The sequence below is a fragment of the Neopelma chrysocephalum genome, unplaced genomic scaffold (genome assembly GCF_003984885.1).
Source record: "Neopelma chrysocephalum unplaced genomic scaffold, ASM398488v2 Primary Assembly neopelma1_43, whole genome shotgun sequence".
Classification (NCBI taxonomy): Eukaryota; Metazoa; Chordata; class Aves; order Passeriformes; family Pipridae; genus Neopelma; species Neopelma chrysocephalum.
Genome location: NW_020897702.1, coordinates 22,873,843 through 22,895,140, shown reverse-complemented (window position 1 = coordinate 22,895,140; position 21,298 = coordinate 22,873,843). Strand labels below are relative to the sequence as shown.

The following is a 21,298-nucleotide window of genomic DNA, read 5'->3' as shown; positions in this document are numbered from 1 at the left end:
TCTGGTGAAGTTAATGCCATCCATGTCATCTTACTGACAAAATAATTCCTTCTATTGGTTCTTGCTACACAGGAAAAAACTTGGAAAACAGAACAGTCCCTACCACATTTGGAGTAGGGGAATTACAGCAGCCTGGCAACCACCCTGGCTCAGAAGGCCTTCTGCTGCAATTCATACCCCAATTTTACCTGCACCACAGCCCTGTCTCAAAGTGAGGGGATCAGAATGACCAAACCCTCATTGTTCTTAAATAGGCCTCAGGCTTTTCACAGAGTGACATTATGGTACTCTCTATAGCTATACTTTTATTACCTGTAGGTATACCTTATTCTTCAAGAATTAAGGATGGGGATTTCCCATACAAAAATCTAGAAAAGGCAGAGAAAATAAGAATGAACCCTGAATGTGCAACTCTTTTTTACATGCCTGTGCTGTTGTGTCTGCACAACAAAAGCGGTTCAACAGGAATGTACCATTCCAAGAAACAAAAGGAGATTTTTGTAGGAGTAGAAAGCTTTTTGGCTCCCTTCAGAGAATTAAATCTTATTTAACTAATTTTTAATCCAATCTGTATGCAACCAATCAATTATTGCCCACAAAAGAACTCAGAAAAATGTTAGGTGAAATGTTTGTATGGGAGAAAGGATTGGACAGGGAAGGAAAATGGAGGAAAAGTGTTAGTTCAGTCTAGGCTTAAACAGAAAGACTATTCAGGCAGGATTTCTTCTTTCAAAAGCTAAAGGGACCTGATAATCTGGTGGGAAGGGACACTAGTAGGACAGGTTAGTACCATCTGTGGCTCAGGTTGGGGTGCGGACACATACAGTTACAGGCAGAGGAATCTCCAGCAATGCAATAGTGATATAGGCTGTCAGTGTGACCTCGTCATTCACTCCACCCTGCAGGGAAACACAAAAGTAGTTGTTGATCCTACACAGCACCACTGGCTTCTCTCTATGCAACATATCTACATCCTGCAGAGATAAATCCTTCCTAGTCTCCTACTCATGGTAAGTCCTTCAGAAGATGCTGCTGACTTCTTCATGCTTCTGTGATAGCTCCTCACTCCTCCCCAACCCCCAAGTGATAAAATAGCTTCATTAATCCCAGAGTGACTTATGGTCAAGTTGCAGCCTGACAAAACCCATGCAGAGCCAACCAGGCAGACGCATTACCTTCATAGCATTGTTCAGGAGTGTCCCAGAACTGCGGAAACAGCCATTATCCTTCTCCTTTTGAGTAAGCCAGATCAAAGCATCCTGGATGTGCTTCTCATCTATGAAGATGTGAGGCCGGGCCTGGGCAAAAGACTTGAGGACAAAGGCTGTGAGCCTGAAAGTGACAGAAGGAACCAAGACATTCTGAGCAGGTCCTGTATCCATCAGAGGTCATAGGGCCCATATGGGCATTACTGTTCTGGAGGAAAACAGTAGAGGCTACAAGACTTGATCACAGGGGGTTGGTTGGAAACTATGAGGTAGCTTAGCAACTCAGTGAGATAGGGACTAATGCTAAATGGAATCTGCTATTCGTAGCCCTGAGGACTGCAGGCAATGGCACTGGGCAATGGTACTGTGGGGGTTCATCATCATCTTCTGCTAAAAAGACCTAGCTATACCATCTTGCAGGCCACCCTCACTTGAGCTGAAGAAGGGTCTCAGAGGAGGTAAGTTGCTATCCGTGCAGCACTGCAAACCTAAAAGGCAACTCCCTTAACATCTTTCCTTCTCCCCTTATCTCACATGATTATTCTGTGATGCCATGATAATAACTTCACCTCCAGCCCCATTTCATCCTCAACAAAGGCCAAGCACAAGAGAACACTGAGGAAAGGGAAGGCATGAAAAGCAGTAATGAAAAGTCAGTGGTACTGAAGTCTTACCAGGTATTTCCAACTTGCCCATAACGTGGCCCAAAGGTACTATAAGAACCATCCCAGTGTTTGTACTTCAATTGCCTTTGATACCCTGAAATGGAGAGTGAAAAAATATTTCAGTTGCCACCGTACTTTTCAAGGAGCCATGCAAAGGAAATGTAGCAGATATGGGACACAGTGTCCCCCTTAACTAATGGCAGAAGTGTGACCTATGTTGCTAAGTATTACAATGGAAGTTCAGGCAAACCCATAGCTCTGAGTATCTCCATTTTTGTGCTCTTCCACTCTCCTAAAACACCTGGAGACTGAGTATCTGTGGTCATTGCTGATCTCTGCCTTAGACTTGATGAGGAGAGGTAAATGAATCCCAGACTTGAGAGAAATGAGAGAATGGTTCCCAGAGGAGAACTGATAAAAAAATGTGAGCCCTACATAGGATAGGGATGTAGAAAACAGGGTGATTTTCATTGGAGGAAGTGCAATATTCCTGAAAAAATAACTGAGTCAAAACAGCCGCTTTCTAGTAGCATATACCCATCGTGTGCATATGTACCAGTGTTATGTCTATCAATATGCCCTAGATAACATGTTCAAATTCTTCCCTGGTCAAAGGTGAGCAATACTTTCTAAATCTCAATCCTAAGGAGGGTTTGAGATCTACGTAAGCAGCTGCCATGATTAGTGGTTATAGTCTGATTTATGTCTTTCATATAACCTTTTTCTTACAGAAAGAAATCTTGAGTTATTGCCAGTTCTGGACTTTTCCTGTGTTCCTGTTTGGATGCTGTTGTCTCTCACCCTGTATCTTCACTTGAACATAGGATTCTTTCTTACAGATACTGTATTATATACATCTCACCTACCAGTATCATGTTCCCTTCTAGAGACAGCCTCCAACAGATCATATATGCCAGCGGACAATAGTGTCTTTATCCAGTTGCCAAGGGAAGGGATGAACAGAAAAGCAAAAGCCATGTCCCATCTCACCGCTCACTAAGTATCCAATGGCCTTGGATTTGACTTCTTCACTCAGCTGCTCTGTCTTGTTCAGATAGTCCAGGACATAGATGTTGGGTGCAAACAGGACCATGTTCTGCTCTCCACAGCCAAATGGCATCTGGAGGAGCTGGTGCAGGTTCTGCATGGCAGTGCCCATGATGTCACCTGGGGAATGGGACAATTTACAGTGGAAATTAGCCATTAGACTGAGCACAGCCTGAAGTGACCATGTTTCAAAATAGCATGTGACACTTAAAGGGTGCTTCACTTACCTAGCACTGAGAAATACGCTCTGGCTGAGCCATCCACCACAGTCTCTGGGAGAACCAAGGAGACCGTCTCTGACATTGACTTTTCTGGGATAAAAAAACAGATTAATTTGGTTACAATTCCAGATATATCTATATGCATGGGTAGCAGCTATCCCCTGAACAGGGTTTTCCTGCCTTCAAGAAATCCATTCATCTGTAATTTTGTTGATGATGCTTCCCATCCTGAAAATTTTGTGTTGGGCCTTCAATACCCTCACACACAGATTGTCATGGACATCTACATGGCACTATCAGCTGGCCTTGACTGACAAATACACTTTCCAACCTATTTTTCTGGCCTCTTTTGCTTTAGTAGGTTGACCTGGCTTACTGCAGGGTCTGGTTCGTGATTTTACACCTGTTGAATGAAAGGCATTAGAGATAAACTTATTAAATCCCAAATATTCTCTCCCTGCAGGGACCAGGCCAGCCTCAGTTCCTAAGAGATAAACTTCTGCCTCTGTAATTGTTGACACTATTACATCCTCAGGTCTCCTCCTGTAGGAGGAACTGATTTCACTAACAGTTGGATATACATCTAATTTGCTTAATTTTATCACTTTCCTACACATTTCTTTTCATAGTGGAGCATTCACAAACCTTTTCTTCTCTCTTTGTCTTTAGTCTCTACCATAGCAAAGAAAGTCTTAGAAAGCAAATGGCTCTTACCAGATGCACAGAGCACAGAGTTGTACGTAGTTTCCACTTCGGTCCCTTCCGGCTTGGGGAAAAGGGCAAGAAGAAAAAGCAAAAAAATGGGAAACAACAGCAACAACAACAACAAAGAAAAGGAAGACATATCAAAAGGGAAACTAAAAGGGACTTTTTGGAAATGACTTACAAGGTTTTCTCCTCCATGTGCTAAACCGAGGATAATTGAGGACTATAACATACTGGCTAATTACAAGTATGAAATGTAGCACATGTTCTTTCCTTTCTTATTACTGAGAGAGGCCCCGCAGATTCACAGGTTATGATGCAGATAGCATGCAAGGTGCTGTTACCAACAGTGCTAACAGAGCCACAGGACCCTGTCTTCCAAGGTGCTACCCACTATGGCCCAGTGTAGCTGCAGTGATGGCTGAGTGCTGGGGACACTGGTAGGATATGTATGCAAGAACTTTTACAGGTGGTAAAGCATTCCAATGCACCCACATGTGACGTGTTGCAACAACAAAAATCTAAATATATGCCATAGTCAATTGGTGATTCTATCCTGCTGTTTCGAAAACTCCTAGCCTATTTTTTGCAGTCAGAAAAGAATCCCTCTTTTCTGTTGAGATAGGTGAAAACATTTTGCAAAAAACTCAGGAATTAAATGTTTACTATAAACCATTTTTCGTCAGAATTTATTTTAGAGAGATCTCTGCATCATTTTTTAACCTCCAGATAGGAGAGTTCCCATTGCTTCATTACTGTTTTCCAGCTTTTGCCCATTGAAAATTTTTTCCAGCATGCAAACAATGGTGTTATTGTCTTTACCTTCTCACATAGTTAAAATTTATTGTCTCTGATCCTTCAATAGGAAAAGACAGAAAAGTATTAAAAGAGTAGGAGAAAAAAGAAAAAAGAAAAAGCTTTTTGGATAAAGTATGACAGAACTAAATGCTTCTGTTTGCAAAGGCATCTTCATGTTTGTTTCAGCATGTCCTTGTGATGTGCATCTAAATGAGAAATCCATTGTTTTGTTTGATTTTGAACATTTCAACAGGAAATTAAAACACACATTGTAATTATTTGAAAGATTTTCCTTTTCAGATGAGAAATTCCTGGGTGAAAAAACATCCTGTTTCCCAAAGAGCTCTCAGCAAGGCTTGGTTTCTGGAGGGGCAAAAGGATGCCCCAGGGCCTTTGGCACACTCCCTTCTCTCTCTGGGGTGCACTGCCTACTGTAGGGAATATTGTCATCCACATGTTCATGACAATGCAGCTTCACCCCAAGCATGTTTCACTGTATCCACCCCTACTAATTAATTGTTGAGCCTTGGATGCTAATCTCTGACTCCATCCAGTCAGGGCTTGCTGTAGATCAATTACCACATTAAAAAATTAGGATAGGATGAGCAATCTCTCAGACATCCTGACAGAAGCATCTTTACTACTTGTTCAGTAATTTTCATTCCCCTGCCATCTGGGAGAAAAGACTTTACAGTGCTGATCTTCTAGTAACTTCAAAGAAAAAAAATAAAGTCTTTTTTCCTGAAGGTATATATGAAATCAGGAAATTTTCCTGAAATGTTAAACGGTTATTCATGTATTATACATACAAATCTATCTGTAAATACTTAAAAAAAAGTGACTAGCAGATAGGATTGTTGTTCCATCATTACATTCAGGTTAGCAAAACATTTTCTGAAGTTACATGAGTCCTAGCTCTGCCTTGCTGCAAACTGGAATCTCTGCAATATAAGGAGTTATTATTATTATATAGATTTCACTACACAACAAGCTAGTACTCTTTGTTTGCTAATAGCATCAGAGGGAGTCATACTGTGGATTAATTTTATGACTGGCAATTTATCATGTGAAAAGCTGTGCTTTTATCATTGCAAAACATTGCTTAAGAAAAAAGTGTACAAAAGAATGAAAAAAATTAAAGGTTAGTTACACTGTTTTGAAGATTCTTAAAAGTGTAATAAAACCAGTTTGAAACAGTGATGGTAGTTTTGTTTAGAAATATTTGTAGACTGTGGTGACTGTTCCATATTTCAGAGTCCTAGCCATGCGCTGGAGGAGAAGCATAAGGTTTCTGACTAGTGTTCCATTTACAACCTATCCTTGTGATTTATTACAGGTAAAACCAAGGAGTTCTTACTTATCTCTGATATGATATCTCAGAAAACCTATCATTATGACCTGCCTTATTATTTCTGTCCCACTGTGTAACGTCAAACCCTGCTTTTACTATGAGATAGCAACATTATGAGTTATTGGCTCTACTGGCCTGGGCTAGATTTGTCAATGCTTCTTTTATAACAGCTTGCATAATTAGAGTCCTACAAGCCATTATTTCTGCTCTCATAGCTAAACCAGAAAACCTTTATCATACAGCAACTGTTGCTCTTGCTATTGCTACTTTTCTGTGCCACCAAAATTAGCAGCACACATACCTCCACCAGCAGCTGTCTGATGACTGTGTCCTTCCGCCCTTTCTCAGGGGTCTCCACAGCTGCATTCCCGCAGGGTTGCTGGTTCTGTAGAGCCTCAGTGCTCACCGAGAACTCCACCTGCCCTGGAGAAAACAGGGGCAGTCAGCCCTGCCCGGCAGAGCCGTGGAAATGTGGGCTTGTGTTTGTGCTAGGCACTTCCTGATACATTACAGAGCTTTTCCAAGAGGAGAACTAAATTTGAAACAGTGTTTTATCTTGATCCTGATGCAGCCTCCCAGGGCACCTCCTTCAAGTTGGCCACACAAGCAGGTGGTCCATCAGCCAGAAGAGTAATGATGGGGTGGGTCTTGTAAATCAAATGGTCTTGTTCTGGGATCATCAAAGCCAGTTTTGATTAAAAAATTTCAGACTCAGACACATTAAGCCAAGACATTCTTAATTCCACAACTGGAATATCTGAGTACTTTGCATGTATTAAGGGAATTCGTGATTTCTATTTACATGTTAGGAAAGCAATGGCCTGCAAGACTTACACAGTTTGTTTAGGAAACATTACACCCAGTGTAGTGTCTCAACATCAGGGTGAGACTTCTCCCTTCTGATGTAGAGAAGATCCTTCCAAACAGGTTTGGATATACCTAGCTCCTCACACCAAAGATCTAATGCCCTACACAGATATCTGATCTCAGTATCTTCTTGTTGTCCAGCTTCTTACCTAGAGATCTTGGTGTAACTGCCCAAGCCACAGTTATTCTTTCATTCATGCAGATGCAGTAGGATTCTTCCTGTTTCTCTGCTGGTATAGCCAGGAAATGAGTAGATTCAGCCAGGGACACACTGACCTGTTGGTTGCACAGACAGGTGACAGGTGAAGTTTGGACTTGCAGAGAAGCTGAAGTTATTGGAGGTGATGCAGTACATGCAGTACATGCAGTACATGGAAATGGGGAGTGGAGCTGGTTATACTGTGGGACTGAGAACCTTATGGATATTGCAGAGAAAGAACTGCCTGATAAAGGGGGAAATGACTGAGATGTGTAAAATCATAAGGTAAGTGTAGGGAACAGGATCTTTGGAAAGAAAATCAATTCTGGGAAAATGAATAGTACAGACCACTTGTGCCATGAATTAAAGACCCTGTTCACGATTAGTTAGGTGAAAAGATAAAACACTAGTGGTGGGAAATCAAGTAAGGGAACAAGGAAAAGTGGATTAGAGGAACCTGAAAATAGCAAACAAAACAGGAAAGACAGGGAAATAAATGAGAGTGCATTGGAATGACTGGATCAGTGCCCCTCCTTTTTTCAGCTTCATTCCTTTTAGAATAAAAATCTGTGTCTATAAAAAGCTGAGCAAAGGTGGTTAAGATTTCATACCAATCATTTTCCAAATTCTCTTGACTTTTTCATTGGTGAAAAAATGCAGACAAGAATAGTGAAGCTATATAGTTCTGCTCTGTGTCTTAGGGACAGATGCAACAAATCAAAGGAAGTCTGGATATTCCAGCAAATCTGCTGTGATATTTTGTGTGATGAGATTAAAGGCTGAACACAGGTATCCACCCTGGTGAACCTGGAGTTTCTATGTGCAATGATGCTGTGGTCTGTGAATAACTCAAGTCTCATATTTCTATAGGACAGTGACATAAATTTGTAATGACAAGGGTGGGAGTCTCACCAACAGAGCTTTAGGTTCTGAATCTAATGGAGCTTTCAAAACTTTGGCAGGAAAACATACCCCTTCTTTATAGAATACCACAAGGATTCCTACATATGTACACCTATATGAAATTATAGTTAGAGATCAGTCATCTGGCTTGGGAAACCATGCTATTAGTGACCCACTGTACTCTTCCCTAAGCTGCTAGACTGAGCAAAGTTGTGCAAGTCTCTTACCCTGATGCAGGTGGTCAGGTAGTTGAAAACAGTGGCTTTCAGCATGAAGGACTCCCCACGCACTACAGAGTAGGGCATGGTGAGCTCAACAAAGAAGGGCTGAAAGGCCTTGAGGGACACTGTCGGGGACAGGCCAAAGCCTGTGTCTGCTGAAGTGCAGAATGCATTGGCTTTCCACTCAGTGATGGTGTCAGGGATGGTGACATCTAGATCAGCATTTCCCTCAGAGCTGGTTAGGGACAGAGAACAAGATTTCAGTTATATTCTGGTGATTGTTCTTCTTAGCCTACTGCATAATATCTGCTGACAGCAAACTCCTGACCAGCTGGGATATGGGCACTGGCTTTTGCATATTCCCCCAAAGAATCCTATACTTAGTGACCTTAAAAAAATCCCTCTGTCTTCTAGAAATACCACTCTCACTGAAATACCGATACTTCCTTTGAGGCTTTAACATATGGGTTGGTAAAAAAAGTAAGGTTTTGGCCTAGTGACCACACTCTACATTCCCTTAAACACTTACTTCACTGAAACTATGTTCCAGATCCATGTCTCAGGAAAGTACTTCCGGACAGTCTCCACAGTATTGTCACCAACCATACCTTCTGCCATGTCATACTCCAAATCTTCAAGCAGATTCATTGCAGTGACTAGGAAATTTTTCAATGACAGGAAAAAAGGAAAAGATGTGTCAAACTCCATTCTAAATTGGGAAGATACTTTCCATCCAGGTAGTGGTTATTCTTAGATAAAATTTTAAAATTGAAAGCACAGCTTTGAAATCTTGGCCACTGAAAACAAATGCATTTCTCTGTTGCCATCTCAGTATTTAATTTTTCCTAATGTTGCTGCTCTTCTTACAGAGGTTAGATGTAGTGGAACATTTTTCCCTCAGTGCCAACAAACAAAGCAGTGCCAAAAGAACCATGTATGATGATGTTATTGAGGGCATATTTCTGTTGCAATACAGAGTCAAACATGAAATTTATTGTCTGCAGATATTACTGTGCCAGATTGTTTAATAATCTGGATGAAGAACTGATTGAGTTTATAGATGACCAGAAACAGAAGCCACACTTAGTCCTCCATCTAGGATTTTTTTAGATGATTATGGGTCTTTACATCTTTGGCCATAGCAAGTAATCAGGAGGATGCTTTCTCACAGTGTTGCATATTTTTATGCCTTATTAAAAGGCTTTTCCATCAGCCTTAGAAGATTTTACATCTTTTCAAAGGAGACAGCTGTCTTGGGCCATACTCTGATGACAAATCCTTCATCTCGAAACCAAAGATCTGATCTGTTATAAATAGAAGACTAGAAGTTATCACTGGACCAAAAGCTATCCTTTTTTAATCAGAACTTTGATACTGCACTGAAAAAGTCAGTAACTGGAAGTGACAAAGGTAAGAGTCTTATATAGCCTTTCTAGTCTGAGAACTACTCAAGAAAACAAACATACAAACAAACAAAAGAAATATCATTGTTATATCTTCGTAGTCACTGAATCTGCAGCGAAGTGATGTGACATACCCAGTCCCTTCTAGTCATGTGAGTGGGAGAGCTGGGAACAGAACTAAATTTCTTAGCTCCCAGTGGTACAATATCGACCATTTGTCCTGGCCCACTGTTGCCTTAGTTGTTCCTCTAGCTATTGCTAGAATGTGGCTGCCTAGAAGTAGAGACTCCTTTTTTAGGTTTTCACAGCTGAACTCAAGTCTGATGAAAAAAAAAAGCCATTACTTTGTGCTGAAAGACTCTTTTAGTGCCTACAAGATCCCTGCTGTAGGGACTGGCATGGGAGTCACCAAGCACACACACTTCTAGCCAGACATATCTGTCTAGCTGGGAAGATGCAGGCAGAGGTAGAGCAGTTTCATATTTCAGGACTGAGTCCAGAAGGGATTGATCCTGAATTAGGTTAGGATATCTGAACAGAATCAGATCTGACTGGTGTAATTAATATTCAAAGATGTAAAGGGAAGGAAAGAAGCAGGGTAGTAAATTTTAGGAAGTTGTGTGGGAGGTGAAATCAAGAAGGTACTAGAACCACTGTAACTCCTTTCCATCATGTGTCCTGGGTAATGCTGGCAGACTTCAGGCTTATGGATCTTGCTGCTAGTGAAGACTTTTAAGCCCAGTTCCTAGTAAACAAAGAGAAAGAAGAACAAAAAATATGAAAAAAACTGGTTTGAGTGTAAACTTTATTTAGTATGTCAAGAATAGATGTAATTAAGTCTGGCAGTGATCAGAGTAACAAAGGCTTGTATATAAATTCCAGACAGACAGGTTTAACCCAGATGTTGAGGCTCTATCATGTTACACTCATACTATGGCTAAATTCTGGCATGATCAGATGGAATACTAAGGCCATAGGTCTGCTTTGGGCACAGCTGCCTGTATGAAAATGACGTGTGAAACACATGGGATTGAAGGGACCCAAAAAGTCTTGTGCAAGACACTTTAGATGGGTATAGGTGGATTTTTGGGTTATCAAAGTAACTGACACTTTATTGAAGACATCTTTAAAGCAGAGAGAGAAAACATGAAAGAAGAGGAAGAGCTTCTAATATTATGGCACCAGAAATAATTTCTCAGGACTGTTTCCTTACTCGAGCCCATTTGCAGGTATCTCTATTAGCAATGAGGAGACCTTTCAAAGTTTTAATGGTTCAGAGAAACACTCAGGTACCAGTGATGGGCTAAGTATGAAGGGCCTGGGCTTGGTTATTTTCTTGCATACAAAAGTCAGCAAGTTTACAGCAAATGAGCTTTTCTGTTTTGTTTTGTTTTCATTAAAAAACCCTTCAAGACAGATGAGGAGAGTATGACAGATGAGAATTCCAAAAAGGAACCAAAAAGAAAAATGAAAGGCTGATGCTTACTTTGAGAATGTCATAGGCATCACCTTCACCATCAGGAGAAATGGGTACGTAGACAAATCCATTTAGTAACATATTGTCAAGTGACACACAAGGGTTTACATTGTCTTCTTCCAGGTAGTAGCCCTTGAAGCTATAACCCCGGATTTCCTTCAGTGGAAGAAGTTCATACACCTACGTAAATGCAAAAAAAAACAGGGGAAAACGTGGCAGGTCAGCATTTCTAGGGGGAGATACTATCTAACACTCCGTTGGTAAATGCCAGCTTCTGAAAAACAAGTGCAGTGAATGCACCTATAAAATATACATGTCTATAGCTGTGTTAATAGGTATTTGGTTGGTTCTTGTACTTGCTCATTACCAGGAGTAGCCAAGACTTACAGAACTGGGAGAGAGCTCATTTTCAGGCTTCATAAGGAGAACGCTCTTGTCCACAGCACGGAGGGCACACAGGGACCTTGGTGTGGTATGGAGTTTTAGGTGTGTGTTGGAGGCAGGAAGACCTTCCTTGGGTAAAAAATTCAATCTCACCTGCAAATCCAAAAAGAAGTTCAAGTAGCCACTTTTCCAGACACTGTTACATGCTATTATACTGATGCTTCTAGCCTCGTGAACTAAGCTCTGCTAGTGTCTTGCAATTCTTGTAATATATATTCAGCTTTGACCAATGTAATTAATAATGATGAGCGATTTGCTTTTTTATTCTGTCTTGCCCCACTTTTTATAGTTTTCTGGGATAAAGCTTTGTAATTTATTCTGGTCACCAATCCTCAGTCAATATCTGCTCAGATCACTTAATGAACCCATTGTGAATTCTGCCTCATAACGGAACTACTGGTCACAAGACAAACATGGGTTGCATAAACTGTGACATATACTCACTTTATTGGGGAGACAACTTTCAACCTGGAAATCTGCTGAACTGGCAATGACTTCCCCACTGGGTGAAGTGGTATAAACAAGCATCCGTGCCAGGGGAGCAATTGCTGCCTCAACAGAGAGGGTCAGCTGAAATGTCCCATAAGCTAACAGAGAGAAAAAAAGGCTAATCAACACACAAGAAGTCCAAGTGTATGCATTTGCCTTTCCTAGATAAAACAGTCAAGTTCACTCATGCTGAGCATTTTTAGTCAGCAGGGGCAGGAATACTGATACATGATTGAAGCCTATGGCTGTTGCTGAAGATACCTGCATTCAAAGAGTGATCATGAATAGCCAAATGAAGTGAGTTTGGAGAGCTTCTAGATTCTCCCCAGTCAACATCTGGCATAATTTCTTGATGTTCTCAACCACTTTTTCCCTCAAGCTCCGAGATCTACCACAAATGGATGAGGGAAAAAAAGGTAACAGACTGTTGTAAAGGGAGGCAGCAGTCAAGGTTGCAGAGTGGCTGAAAGAATAACTGGCAAAGTTACTGCTAAGCAAGCATTTAGCTGGAACACTAAACTCTTGCTCCAAGCACAATAGAAAATGCCCCTCTGTGCTCTAAAACTATTTTTATCTGGGCCTGAACATTATGTCACAATCTGGACAAGGCAATAGAACACCTCTTGATACTAGTCATGGTGTTAGTTTAGTAACTGCTACTAGTGAAGATGCAGAACTTTGTACAAACATACAGCACCCAAGACCTTTTACTTCCATATACTGTTTATAGCCACTGCAGTGCAACTCCTTCTCATAGACTTACAAAATATCTCCTGGTCTCATTGTCCAAAGACATTTAAAGTTGCATTACAGCCAGTCTTGGTTACTGAAGTGTGTAACTCTCAGACATTTATATGAATAAAATTAAATGTATTGGTTAGAATATACGTATGTGTGGGTTTGCATGCTTACAAGGCAGGAACAATACTAAAAAAATGAAGGAAAGAGAGAGAAAGAAAAAGAGACACACTTCTTTCTGTTCATTGTACATGTGATCCCACAACATTGGTAAGCATCAGCAGTCAGAATAGGGTAGAATGGTCACCAGAAAGTGCTGTTTTTAGGAAATGGCCAAAACATTATGCTTACTTTTTGTGAAATTTTTTAACATTTTATCATTAAAAAAATAGCACCTGACAAAACTCGGAGAAAATAAAACTAATCCAAGATACTTCATCAAAAAGATCTAATTTTCAAAATTCAAACATTACATTTAATGTTTGAATTGAACATTAAATTAAATGTTTGAATCTAAATAATTTATCTATGTCCCCCCGCCCCCAAATTATCATTAGAAATACTGAAAATGCATAGTACTGCTCACCGTCTCCAGGATTCACAGTCAGATCATGGGTGTCTGCTAATATAATTTCTCCCTTGGCCATCACCTGTGTGACAGAGAAACCTTCATGTAATTGTTGCTACTTGTGTTGAAAGGAAGGAGAAGGAACATTCAGGGGGTTATCTGTAGGTTGTGAGTATAAATAGCATTGCCAACTGTGAGCAACACCAAGAAGGTATTAAGCAAGTGCCAGACTAGAATTCACTGGGTCTTGGGAGACAAGTGTTGACTCCTAGGAGGACCAGTATTTTCTCACTGATCAGACTTCTCTTGCTTTTGGACATATTACAGGTTTGAATGGATTTTGTCTCTGACCCCACATAAGTTTGGGGATCATATGCCCATTTCTAACAATCTGGAACACAGTGAGGGTCAAAAATTCTCCTAATTGCATTCTCAGTTGCATTGTGAAATAGTCTGAAGAAAAATTTAATCAGGATTAGTTTCATAACTTCACAGAGTTAGGACAGAAGAGTACAGGCTGCAAATAATAAGAGCTTGAATAAGGTACCTGAATTCAGGCAGCAAGCAACAGCCTGAATGTTACCTGTAATTTCTTCATTTCTAGAAAAAGATTCCTTTTTCACAGTCAAAAATGGTTTCTATACAATTACTCTCCACGGGGAATATATATATTCCATAGCATCATATTTGAATTTTGAGGTGTGGGATCCTATAAAAATTGAAGGTCTCTCACTGTTTGTTTACCTGCTGTATGTGCATACTTAAGACCAGCTATCCCAGGCTCCAAGGAGAAGCAGGCATCTTATCCTTCAATTAGCTGTTAGCAGTCTTGAAAATAAGCACATAGGCATCTCTAGCACAGGTTTCTATTCTCTTTTTTGAATCTCAGCCTAAGTCCCCCAATGTTCTGTACAATCCATCGGAACGGAATTGTCTTTTCCACTGATTTCTTCCGGTCCTCCAAAGGTACTCTTATCATTCTGCTAGTGTCATTAAATGGGAGAATCAGAAAAACAAAGGGAGAAAGAAATCCTATTTGAATATTCGCCTGATTCTTCCTGTTCTTCCAAGCAAAACTAACACATCATTTTTTGGTTATAGTTCAATTAGTCTCTCTTCTCTGACCTCCAAATTGAACAAATTCATAGTTCTCAATGCCAGCATGCTATAGTCTATTCCGACTACTGTGGTATCCCAAACTTTCCATGATTGCTTGATGTTCAGGCTAAGCTCTAAGTTTATTGGCATTTTCTGGTAATGTAGTTAGAGATGTTGCTTTAGTTTCATCAGTCAGATGACTACCAATGGGAAAAACGGAGTAGAAGATATTTTTCCTTCTCATCTTTTATCTTCTTGTTGTAGGGTGCTGGTTTCTGACTAGTGACCATATGTGAACTGGAATTTGGAATGGGGGGAACTGGGAGTGGTTTACCATGAAATGAGAGTCTTGAGTGGCTGTGCCCAAGACAGTGCTCTTCTTCATCAGTATTTTGTCTCTCTTCTGTTCTTAGTAAAACATGTACACCCTACCTATATCTGCTCACAGAAGACAGAGAAATGAGAAATATTAAGGAAACGTGTTTAGATTGCACTGCGGCAGGTCACACTTTCCATTTCAAAACCTCTCTATTGTTAATGGCTATATAGCAGTGCAGTAGTTCCTCATCATGGAACATAGCTATAGATGACACAGTACTTTCTGTGGCCATAGATCAAAGTAACCACAAATACTTCTTACCAGGTAGTAAATAACAATTTTCTTCTGCTCCCCTATGGCCTCCCGTGTGAAGATATAGTGCACCTGGACCTCTGCGAGGGAGTCACAACTTAATGTCTCATGCTTTGGCTCAATTTTGAGGAAGCTCTTACTGGGGGAGTAAAACCGACTTATTCTACGCATGGCATGCTCATATGATGGTGTGATCCAGTTGCTGTCATAACAGTTCAGTTCAGGTTTATGATCTGCCTGAGAAAGAGGAAAAAAGTTCATAGCTAAAAAAAACAGGTAACAAGTCACATAAAAGTCCACAGAAAAGCTCTGGATATGTTCTGTATTTCCCATTCTCAGAAGATGGTAGAGAACATGCACAGAAGACACAGAGAAGAGAGGTGACCTGCCAAGAAACTTGTCTTATTTTCCAGCTGGCAGAAAGACTGACAACCCATGGATAGATATTTCCCCTGTTGATGAGAAAGACAGAGGCTTACCCCTGTCTCTACCACTCACTCGGATTTCCAAGGAGGCTTGTGTGAAGGTGGTAGTGTCTATGGAAAACGAGGATTGTCCCTGCTCATCTGTAGTGTAATTCCCTTTGTATCTGTCTCCATCCACAGAAACCGTGATGGTTTCATTGGCAATTGGAGCATCAGTGCCATCGACCAGCTTCACCTAAAAAAGCAATAACAAACTTCAGGTTTTAGACTAGTGTCATGGTTTGAGCAGGCCCAAAATCCAATACTGATTCCTAGCCCCCCACCCACATCTCAACCCCATGTGAGATGGGTTTTCCAGACAAAAACACGAGACTCAATATGGGGGAAGGAATATATTACAAAGACTATACAAATAAATAAATACTATAATACACTGCATACAATCTTAACTCTATATCTATCTCTACCATGACAATAATATTTACAGTGGGCCAAATCTCTTTTCCCTCCAAATAAAAGTCCAGGAGAGAAGAAGAAGAAAAGACCCCTTCCAGTCTGTCAGCAGCAGGCTCTCTCTAGGCAGCAGGCTCTCTTCTTCTCTTCCAGGCAGCAGAAGCAGTTGCTGGCTCTCTGCCAGCACACACGAGGGGGTCTCCAAGCCCCTCGGCCCTCCGTCTTCAAACGGGGGTCTTTCCGTGGACTACGTAACCCCAGACAAGGTCGTTCCACCACGGTCATATCACGAAGCACGGGGGTCTTCGTGACAGTCTGGTATCTTCAGGGGAAATCAAGCGCCTGTGCAGAGCTCCCATGCTCTGCCTCAAAGATGGCTGCCAGCTTCTCTGAAGCTGCAGCAAGGAGGGGGGAAGAAAGCCCAAGGTCACCCCCTCCACACACATTCCTTTGGCCATCCTGGCTGAGCTCTCAGGAGGCCGGAGCTTCTTAGCTCCTCTTTGTAGTGCATACTGCACTTTAGGACTCCACTCAGTCCACCACCCCCTCCTCTTTCTCGGAGGGGTCTCTAGTGAGTTTGGAGGTTTTGGTTTGTCCAGTTCTTACCCTCCGAAACTCTCTTCCTGCTGCTGGCTCGGGTCTCTTGTCCTGCTTTCTGCTGCTGGCTCTTTTCGTTCTTCAGACAACTCTGTGTCTGCTTCAGTTGCATACCGGGATCTGTTGCTTCTCTTGGTTCTTATCAGTTGGCTCTTTGCCACTGCTCTTCGGACACTGCTGTCCCTGCTGCTCCGTCACCCACTCGCAGTGGAGAAAACTCCTTCGGCATCTCAGACACAGGCACTTAGTTCAGTTCTGAGTCCCTGCAGCCCCCCAACCGGGGCTGGGGGGGGCAGAGGCCCCCAAGGGGCCGGAGCCCCTTCTCCTCGTGGCCTCTACAACATGGCTACCTCTTCTTCCAACAAGTACTACTGCTTCTTTTCCGGTCTCCAGAGATATGTTTATATTTTGCAGGAGCACCGATTGGGTTAAGCCCCAAGGGTCACCACCCCCTGGGGGTTACCACTTTCAGCTTCAGGGGGAAAACCTGGCTCAAACCACTACAACTAGCAACAGAAAATAATACCCAAGTAGTAAAGCCTCTTCTCTTTTTCCTCCTTTCGAGGCAGGATATTTCTTGACAGAGAAGAACAAAAGAAAAGAATGTGGAAATGTGTGATGCAAGCCCTGAGCTTGCATCTCAGTTGTTCCCTGAGCCCTGAGGGAACAACTGAGAAAATTCTCAGTAAAACAAGCTGATTGGCCCATGGAAATAATCTATCAGGACCCTAAATTCCTCAGTAGTTTTAATTCCCCTGGCCAGCCTCATTTGGGACTCCACCACTTATCATCTGCCTCTTGGTTCAGGAACTCTATGTTCTGCCTTGTGCCTTGTCCCGATAGACCTACACGTAGCTCTTTCTCCTGCTGTTCCCATCTGGTTAAGTGGACTTTCTTGGTTGGGCTCAGTCCTGACTCATCATCTCACATTGTCAGGTGGTCACCAGACTGTTGGTGGAATCTGTTATTGTCACCACTCCTGCTCTGCTCAGTTTGGTTGAGTAGCTGGGATTGTGCTTTTGTTGATGAGGTCACTACGCCTACCTGTGTTGTGGTCACCCTTTGCACCTGGATAACATTCCCTTGTGGAATAGTCCATGCTTGTTGCTCCCTGTCAGAACAATGGGCCATCTCTTCTGTACTGGGCTGACTGCCTGGAGTGTCAGGGTCATGTGCCTCTTAGAGTGCCCCAACTATCAATAATTCATCTGCCTGTGCAAAGGCAGAGGAAGGTGGGACATGTAACCCGCACTCATTGCTCCTCCATCTAATGAGATTACACACTTGTGTGTTTGCTATGCCATTTGTTGTCCATGGTCTCAGAAGTTCCTTACCCTCCCGAAGAGTGGAATCCCTGGTCTGTACTGAGAGTCCAGCAGGTCAAAGCTGATTTTGCTCATGATGGGTGTGATACCACAGGAGCCTGTTCCAGTCATCTCTATTCCTGAGACAGAGCCCAGTAAAAAGGAATTATTAATGAATTTTTAGTCATGTTGGTCCATCTTTCTCGTGTTTGCCAGGCCCTCCTGTTAGGGCCTACCACCACTTTGCCATATCCATGTGATACATACCTGTGCCATCTTCTGTGATCTTGCCTTGTACCTCAATGCTCATCTCATATCCCCTACGCTGGAGTTGAAATACCTTGGTCCTCACTAGACCAGAAACACACCCACGAGCATCTGACTAAGCAAGGCATTGGAGAGAAAATTGAAATTCTGTGAACAAAGTTGGTGCCATGAAGGACTGAAATAGAGATCCCAAACCCAACATGCGTAAATTCTGCCCATGAAATCCCAGACTTATGTCTCCAAGACCAGAACTTGTGTTCAGCCTGTTTCCTAGTGTTTCATCTGTACGTTTTCTCTGTTCTGTGAGGTACCTGACACACAGTTCTCCAAGGCACACACTGGTTTCCCTGTTAACTTCCTCCTACCTTAGTTCTGTTTTTTTTTCCCGTTTCTTCCATTGTCTTCACTGCTTTCCTTGTTGCCATTTCTCCTGTATTTGACCCATGTATAATACTACCTCATCTTCTTTGTTCCTTGTTCTCTCTACTGCCTTCTTGTTTTGTCCTCATCTTTGCTCCTCACTCCCTGACACTCCCTCTCACAGTCACAAAACTCTTTCACAGATTATTTTCTTGGTTTTTGCAACAATAACAGGGACCTCATGGCTGATAACTGTAGATTTGTCACTAGTCTCAATGGGGTCAGGATTCCAGTTGTGAGGTTTTCATCATCAATTCTGTTTCCAGTTTAATGATCCCTCTCTGAAGCCTGCCTTCCTCTGAGATTCTCTGCTTTTCCCTGGACAGAGTGCTATCTCTGATGTTCTGCTATCTCCCAATAGTCACAGATTTGGCCTCTGTTAAGATAACATTGCCCATTAACCATGAGAAAAAACACTACATGTTAATCTTGGGACTCACCTGCCTAGTGAATTCTTCACACACAGATTCTGCCTCTTTTCCGTAACAACTTGAAGCAGAATGGGAAAATTTACGGCACACTTGGACATTTACCAAACCAGGAACAGGTTTCCCATAGGTGTACCTATAATCATAACGTGTTAATGTATAAGACAAAGAGACAATCAGTCACAGTCACACTCAAATGCATCTCCTTAGAGACCTCTGTGGATGATTTCCTAATACTAACTTCTTAAAGGCTGACTAATCTGATATTTTAATGATTCTAGTGATTATATTTCCATCATTTCCATAGTAAGATTCTTCCATTATACATAGAAGAAACATCCATCCTGTTCTAGGGGGGAGGTCTCTGCAGAAAAAGATTGACTTTAGAAAATTATTTCAGCCAGGAATATTCTTGTATTATAAACTGCTGAGGATTAAGTGAAGAAATGGAAAGGCAACCAGGAGCTCAGAAGGAGCAATTTATGAGTTAAAAATGAGAACACTGGGTTTGCATCACCAGCATAAATTATGTCTGATCTGATATCTCTGAGTATTTGAGGGTTCAGGATTGGCAGAGAAGCTCTAATTGAAGAAATGCAAGGACAGAAAGAGAAATTATACAATGAACTGGGAAATGAGAGCTGTGGACCAGTTTGACATCATCTTTAAAGGAACACAGAGAAGACCCTTCACTTTGACTGCTCAGACCAAGTAGCAGGCTCAGGATTGACAGAGTGAAATAAGCTTGCAATGGATGCCTGGGAAAAGTATAAAAAGCCTTCACCAGCTCTTCTTTTGGTCCTTGGTAGAAAGGAGGAGTGAAGGATAAGCAAGATAGATTTACTGGAGCTCTGTAACTCACAGACCACAGACAGACACTGGAAGTTCATTGTCCTTAATGGTGATCATCCTGGGCAGCTTCACCAGGACCTCAAACTTGGGCAGCACTAAATGAGAGAGAGAAAGTCTGATATGAGTGAATGACAGCTGTGTACTATACAGCAACCCAAACAGAGAGCCAGGATCATCTTAATAGGAACCTCTTTGTGCTCTTTAGCAAGGATCTCCTACCCATTCCCTAGGTTTTCTCAGCCTTCACCATTGTTTGGGTTCAAAGGGAATTAAGGAAGTTTGTAGTACTTACCTTCTCTTATTTACAGCACATGCTTAAATGATCCCACTGGCACAAGACAGCTGTGTAGATTCCTTATGTATGTCCATTCAGAAGGACACATTGGTCCTGTGTGCTGTGTTCACAATTCATAATTTGCAACTAGGACTTGGAGCAGCACATTCGCCACCTTTGTAATTTAACACATTGAAATGTCTTGAATCATTGATTCTCTTGGTTTATTCTTACTGTTCTGGAGGTCCGAAGTTTCTCTTAGGCTCACTAATATGTACCATGGGATACTGTCCTGCATGCCCGGGGAGTTCTAATGAATCTAGCCACAGACTCTCAGGGCTATATTTTCAAGTGAAAGAGGCAGCAATAAAGCTCAATATAAAGGGGCACAAGTAAAAGACACATTTTGCTCCTGAGTATTAAATTACATCCCTCTTCCCATACTGCATCCTACAACCCTAAGCCTCCAACTACTCATGCCCAGGACTGGACTGAAGCATGTAATGGCCTTCTTCCAGGTGGTGCACCTGAGGTATTTTTCACAGTGCAAGGAAATAGCAGCAGGGTGGGTGCACATCCAGACCCAGGAAGTGGAAAACAACCTTGGGTTATACAGTTTAGACATAAATTTTTCTCTAAAATGAGAGGCAAGGCTCAATGTTTCAACCCCAGAGCACAGTTCCTCAAAAGACTGTAAGAGAAATAGCAATAGGAAAGATTCACAGAAATTACTCAAAACAAATAAAAGAAAAATTAGCTTAGTGTAAGGCTAGAAAAGGGACATACTTCTTTGATCTTGTGGGGTGTTCAGAATGATCTTTGTGGGAGGAGGAACAGACCATCTGTCACCATGGCACGTTGAAGCCTATAACTTTGTTTGTGGTCAAATTATTCACCATGCCTGACTTTGAGCCGAATAAGCCAGTCCTATGGACTTCAATGACAATCTTCTTGGGTTGCACCCTGCACATTCCAGAAACAGCAGGTTCTGGTCAATGTGCTGGGTCATTAGGGCTCCATGTAGAGCTGGTGGGGAGTCTCAGAGTGTGGAGCACTGGCCAATCAGCCTTCTCAAATGCACACAGGCTATAAATGCACTATGAGCTCAGGCAGGTTGCAGAGATGCCATAAAGGAAGCAACCACTTCTGATACTCAGTACCTTCTGGCTCAGCCCCTATGAACCCCATTGCCTGTGTATTCAGTCCCTCTTTTCTGCATGCTGTTCCCAGGAAATTCCAAATTGA

The 21,298-nt window shown here is 41.9% G+C and overlaps 1 protein-coding gene across 4 annotated transcripts in view; it reads right to left on the bottom strand.

The window, feature by feature from the left end:
• Positions 1–21,298, bottom strand: part of A2M (alpha-2-macroglobulin) — a 39,849-nt gene that overhangs the window by 9,807 nt on the left and 8,744 nt on the right. For 2 of the 4 annotated variants that reach the window (XM_027677621.1, XM_027677618.1), the window contains exons 7-27: positions 19,790–19,874; positions 18,940–19,063; positions 18,080–18,194; positions 17,843–17,952; positions 15,532–15,693; positions 15,043–15,270; positions 13,323–13,386; positions 11,954–12,096; positions 11,453–11,602; positions 11,075–11,245; positions 10,234–10,333; positions 8,715–8,841; positions 8,192–8,420; positions 7,012–7,138; positions 6,297–6,418; positions 3,856–3,907; positions 3,148–3,231; positions 2,864–3,040; positions 1,883–1,967; positions 1,176–1,332; positions 825–899 (exon numbers count right to left, since the gene is read on the bottom strand). In XM_027677621.1, the coding sequence (XP_027533422.1) occupies positions 825–899; positions 1,176–1,332; positions 1,883–1,967; positions 2,864–3,040; positions 3,148–3,231; positions 3,856–3,907; positions 6,297–6,418; positions 7,012–7,138; positions 8,192–8,420; positions 8,715–8,841; positions 10,234–10,333; positions 11,075–11,245; positions 11,453–11,602; positions 11,954–12,096; positions 13,323–13,386; positions 15,043–15,270; positions 15,532–15,693; positions 17,843–17,952; positions 18,080–18,194; positions 18,940–19,063; positions 19,790–19,874 (2,687 nt within the window). The remainder of the gene's footprint in view (positions 1–824; positions 900–1,175; positions 1,333–1,882; positions 1,968–2,863; positions 3,041–3,147; positions 3,232–3,855; positions 3,908–6,296; positions 6,419–7,011; positions 7,139–8,191; positions 8,421–8,714; positions 8,842–10,233; positions 10,334–11,074; positions 11,246–11,452; positions 11,603–11,953; positions 12,097–13,322; positions 13,387–15,042; positions 15,271–15,531; positions 15,694–17,842; positions 17,953–18,079; positions 18,195–18,939; positions 19,064–19,789; positions 19,875–21,298) is intronic. The other 2 variants (XM_027677619.1, XM_027677620.1) reach the window with 2 other exon arrangements.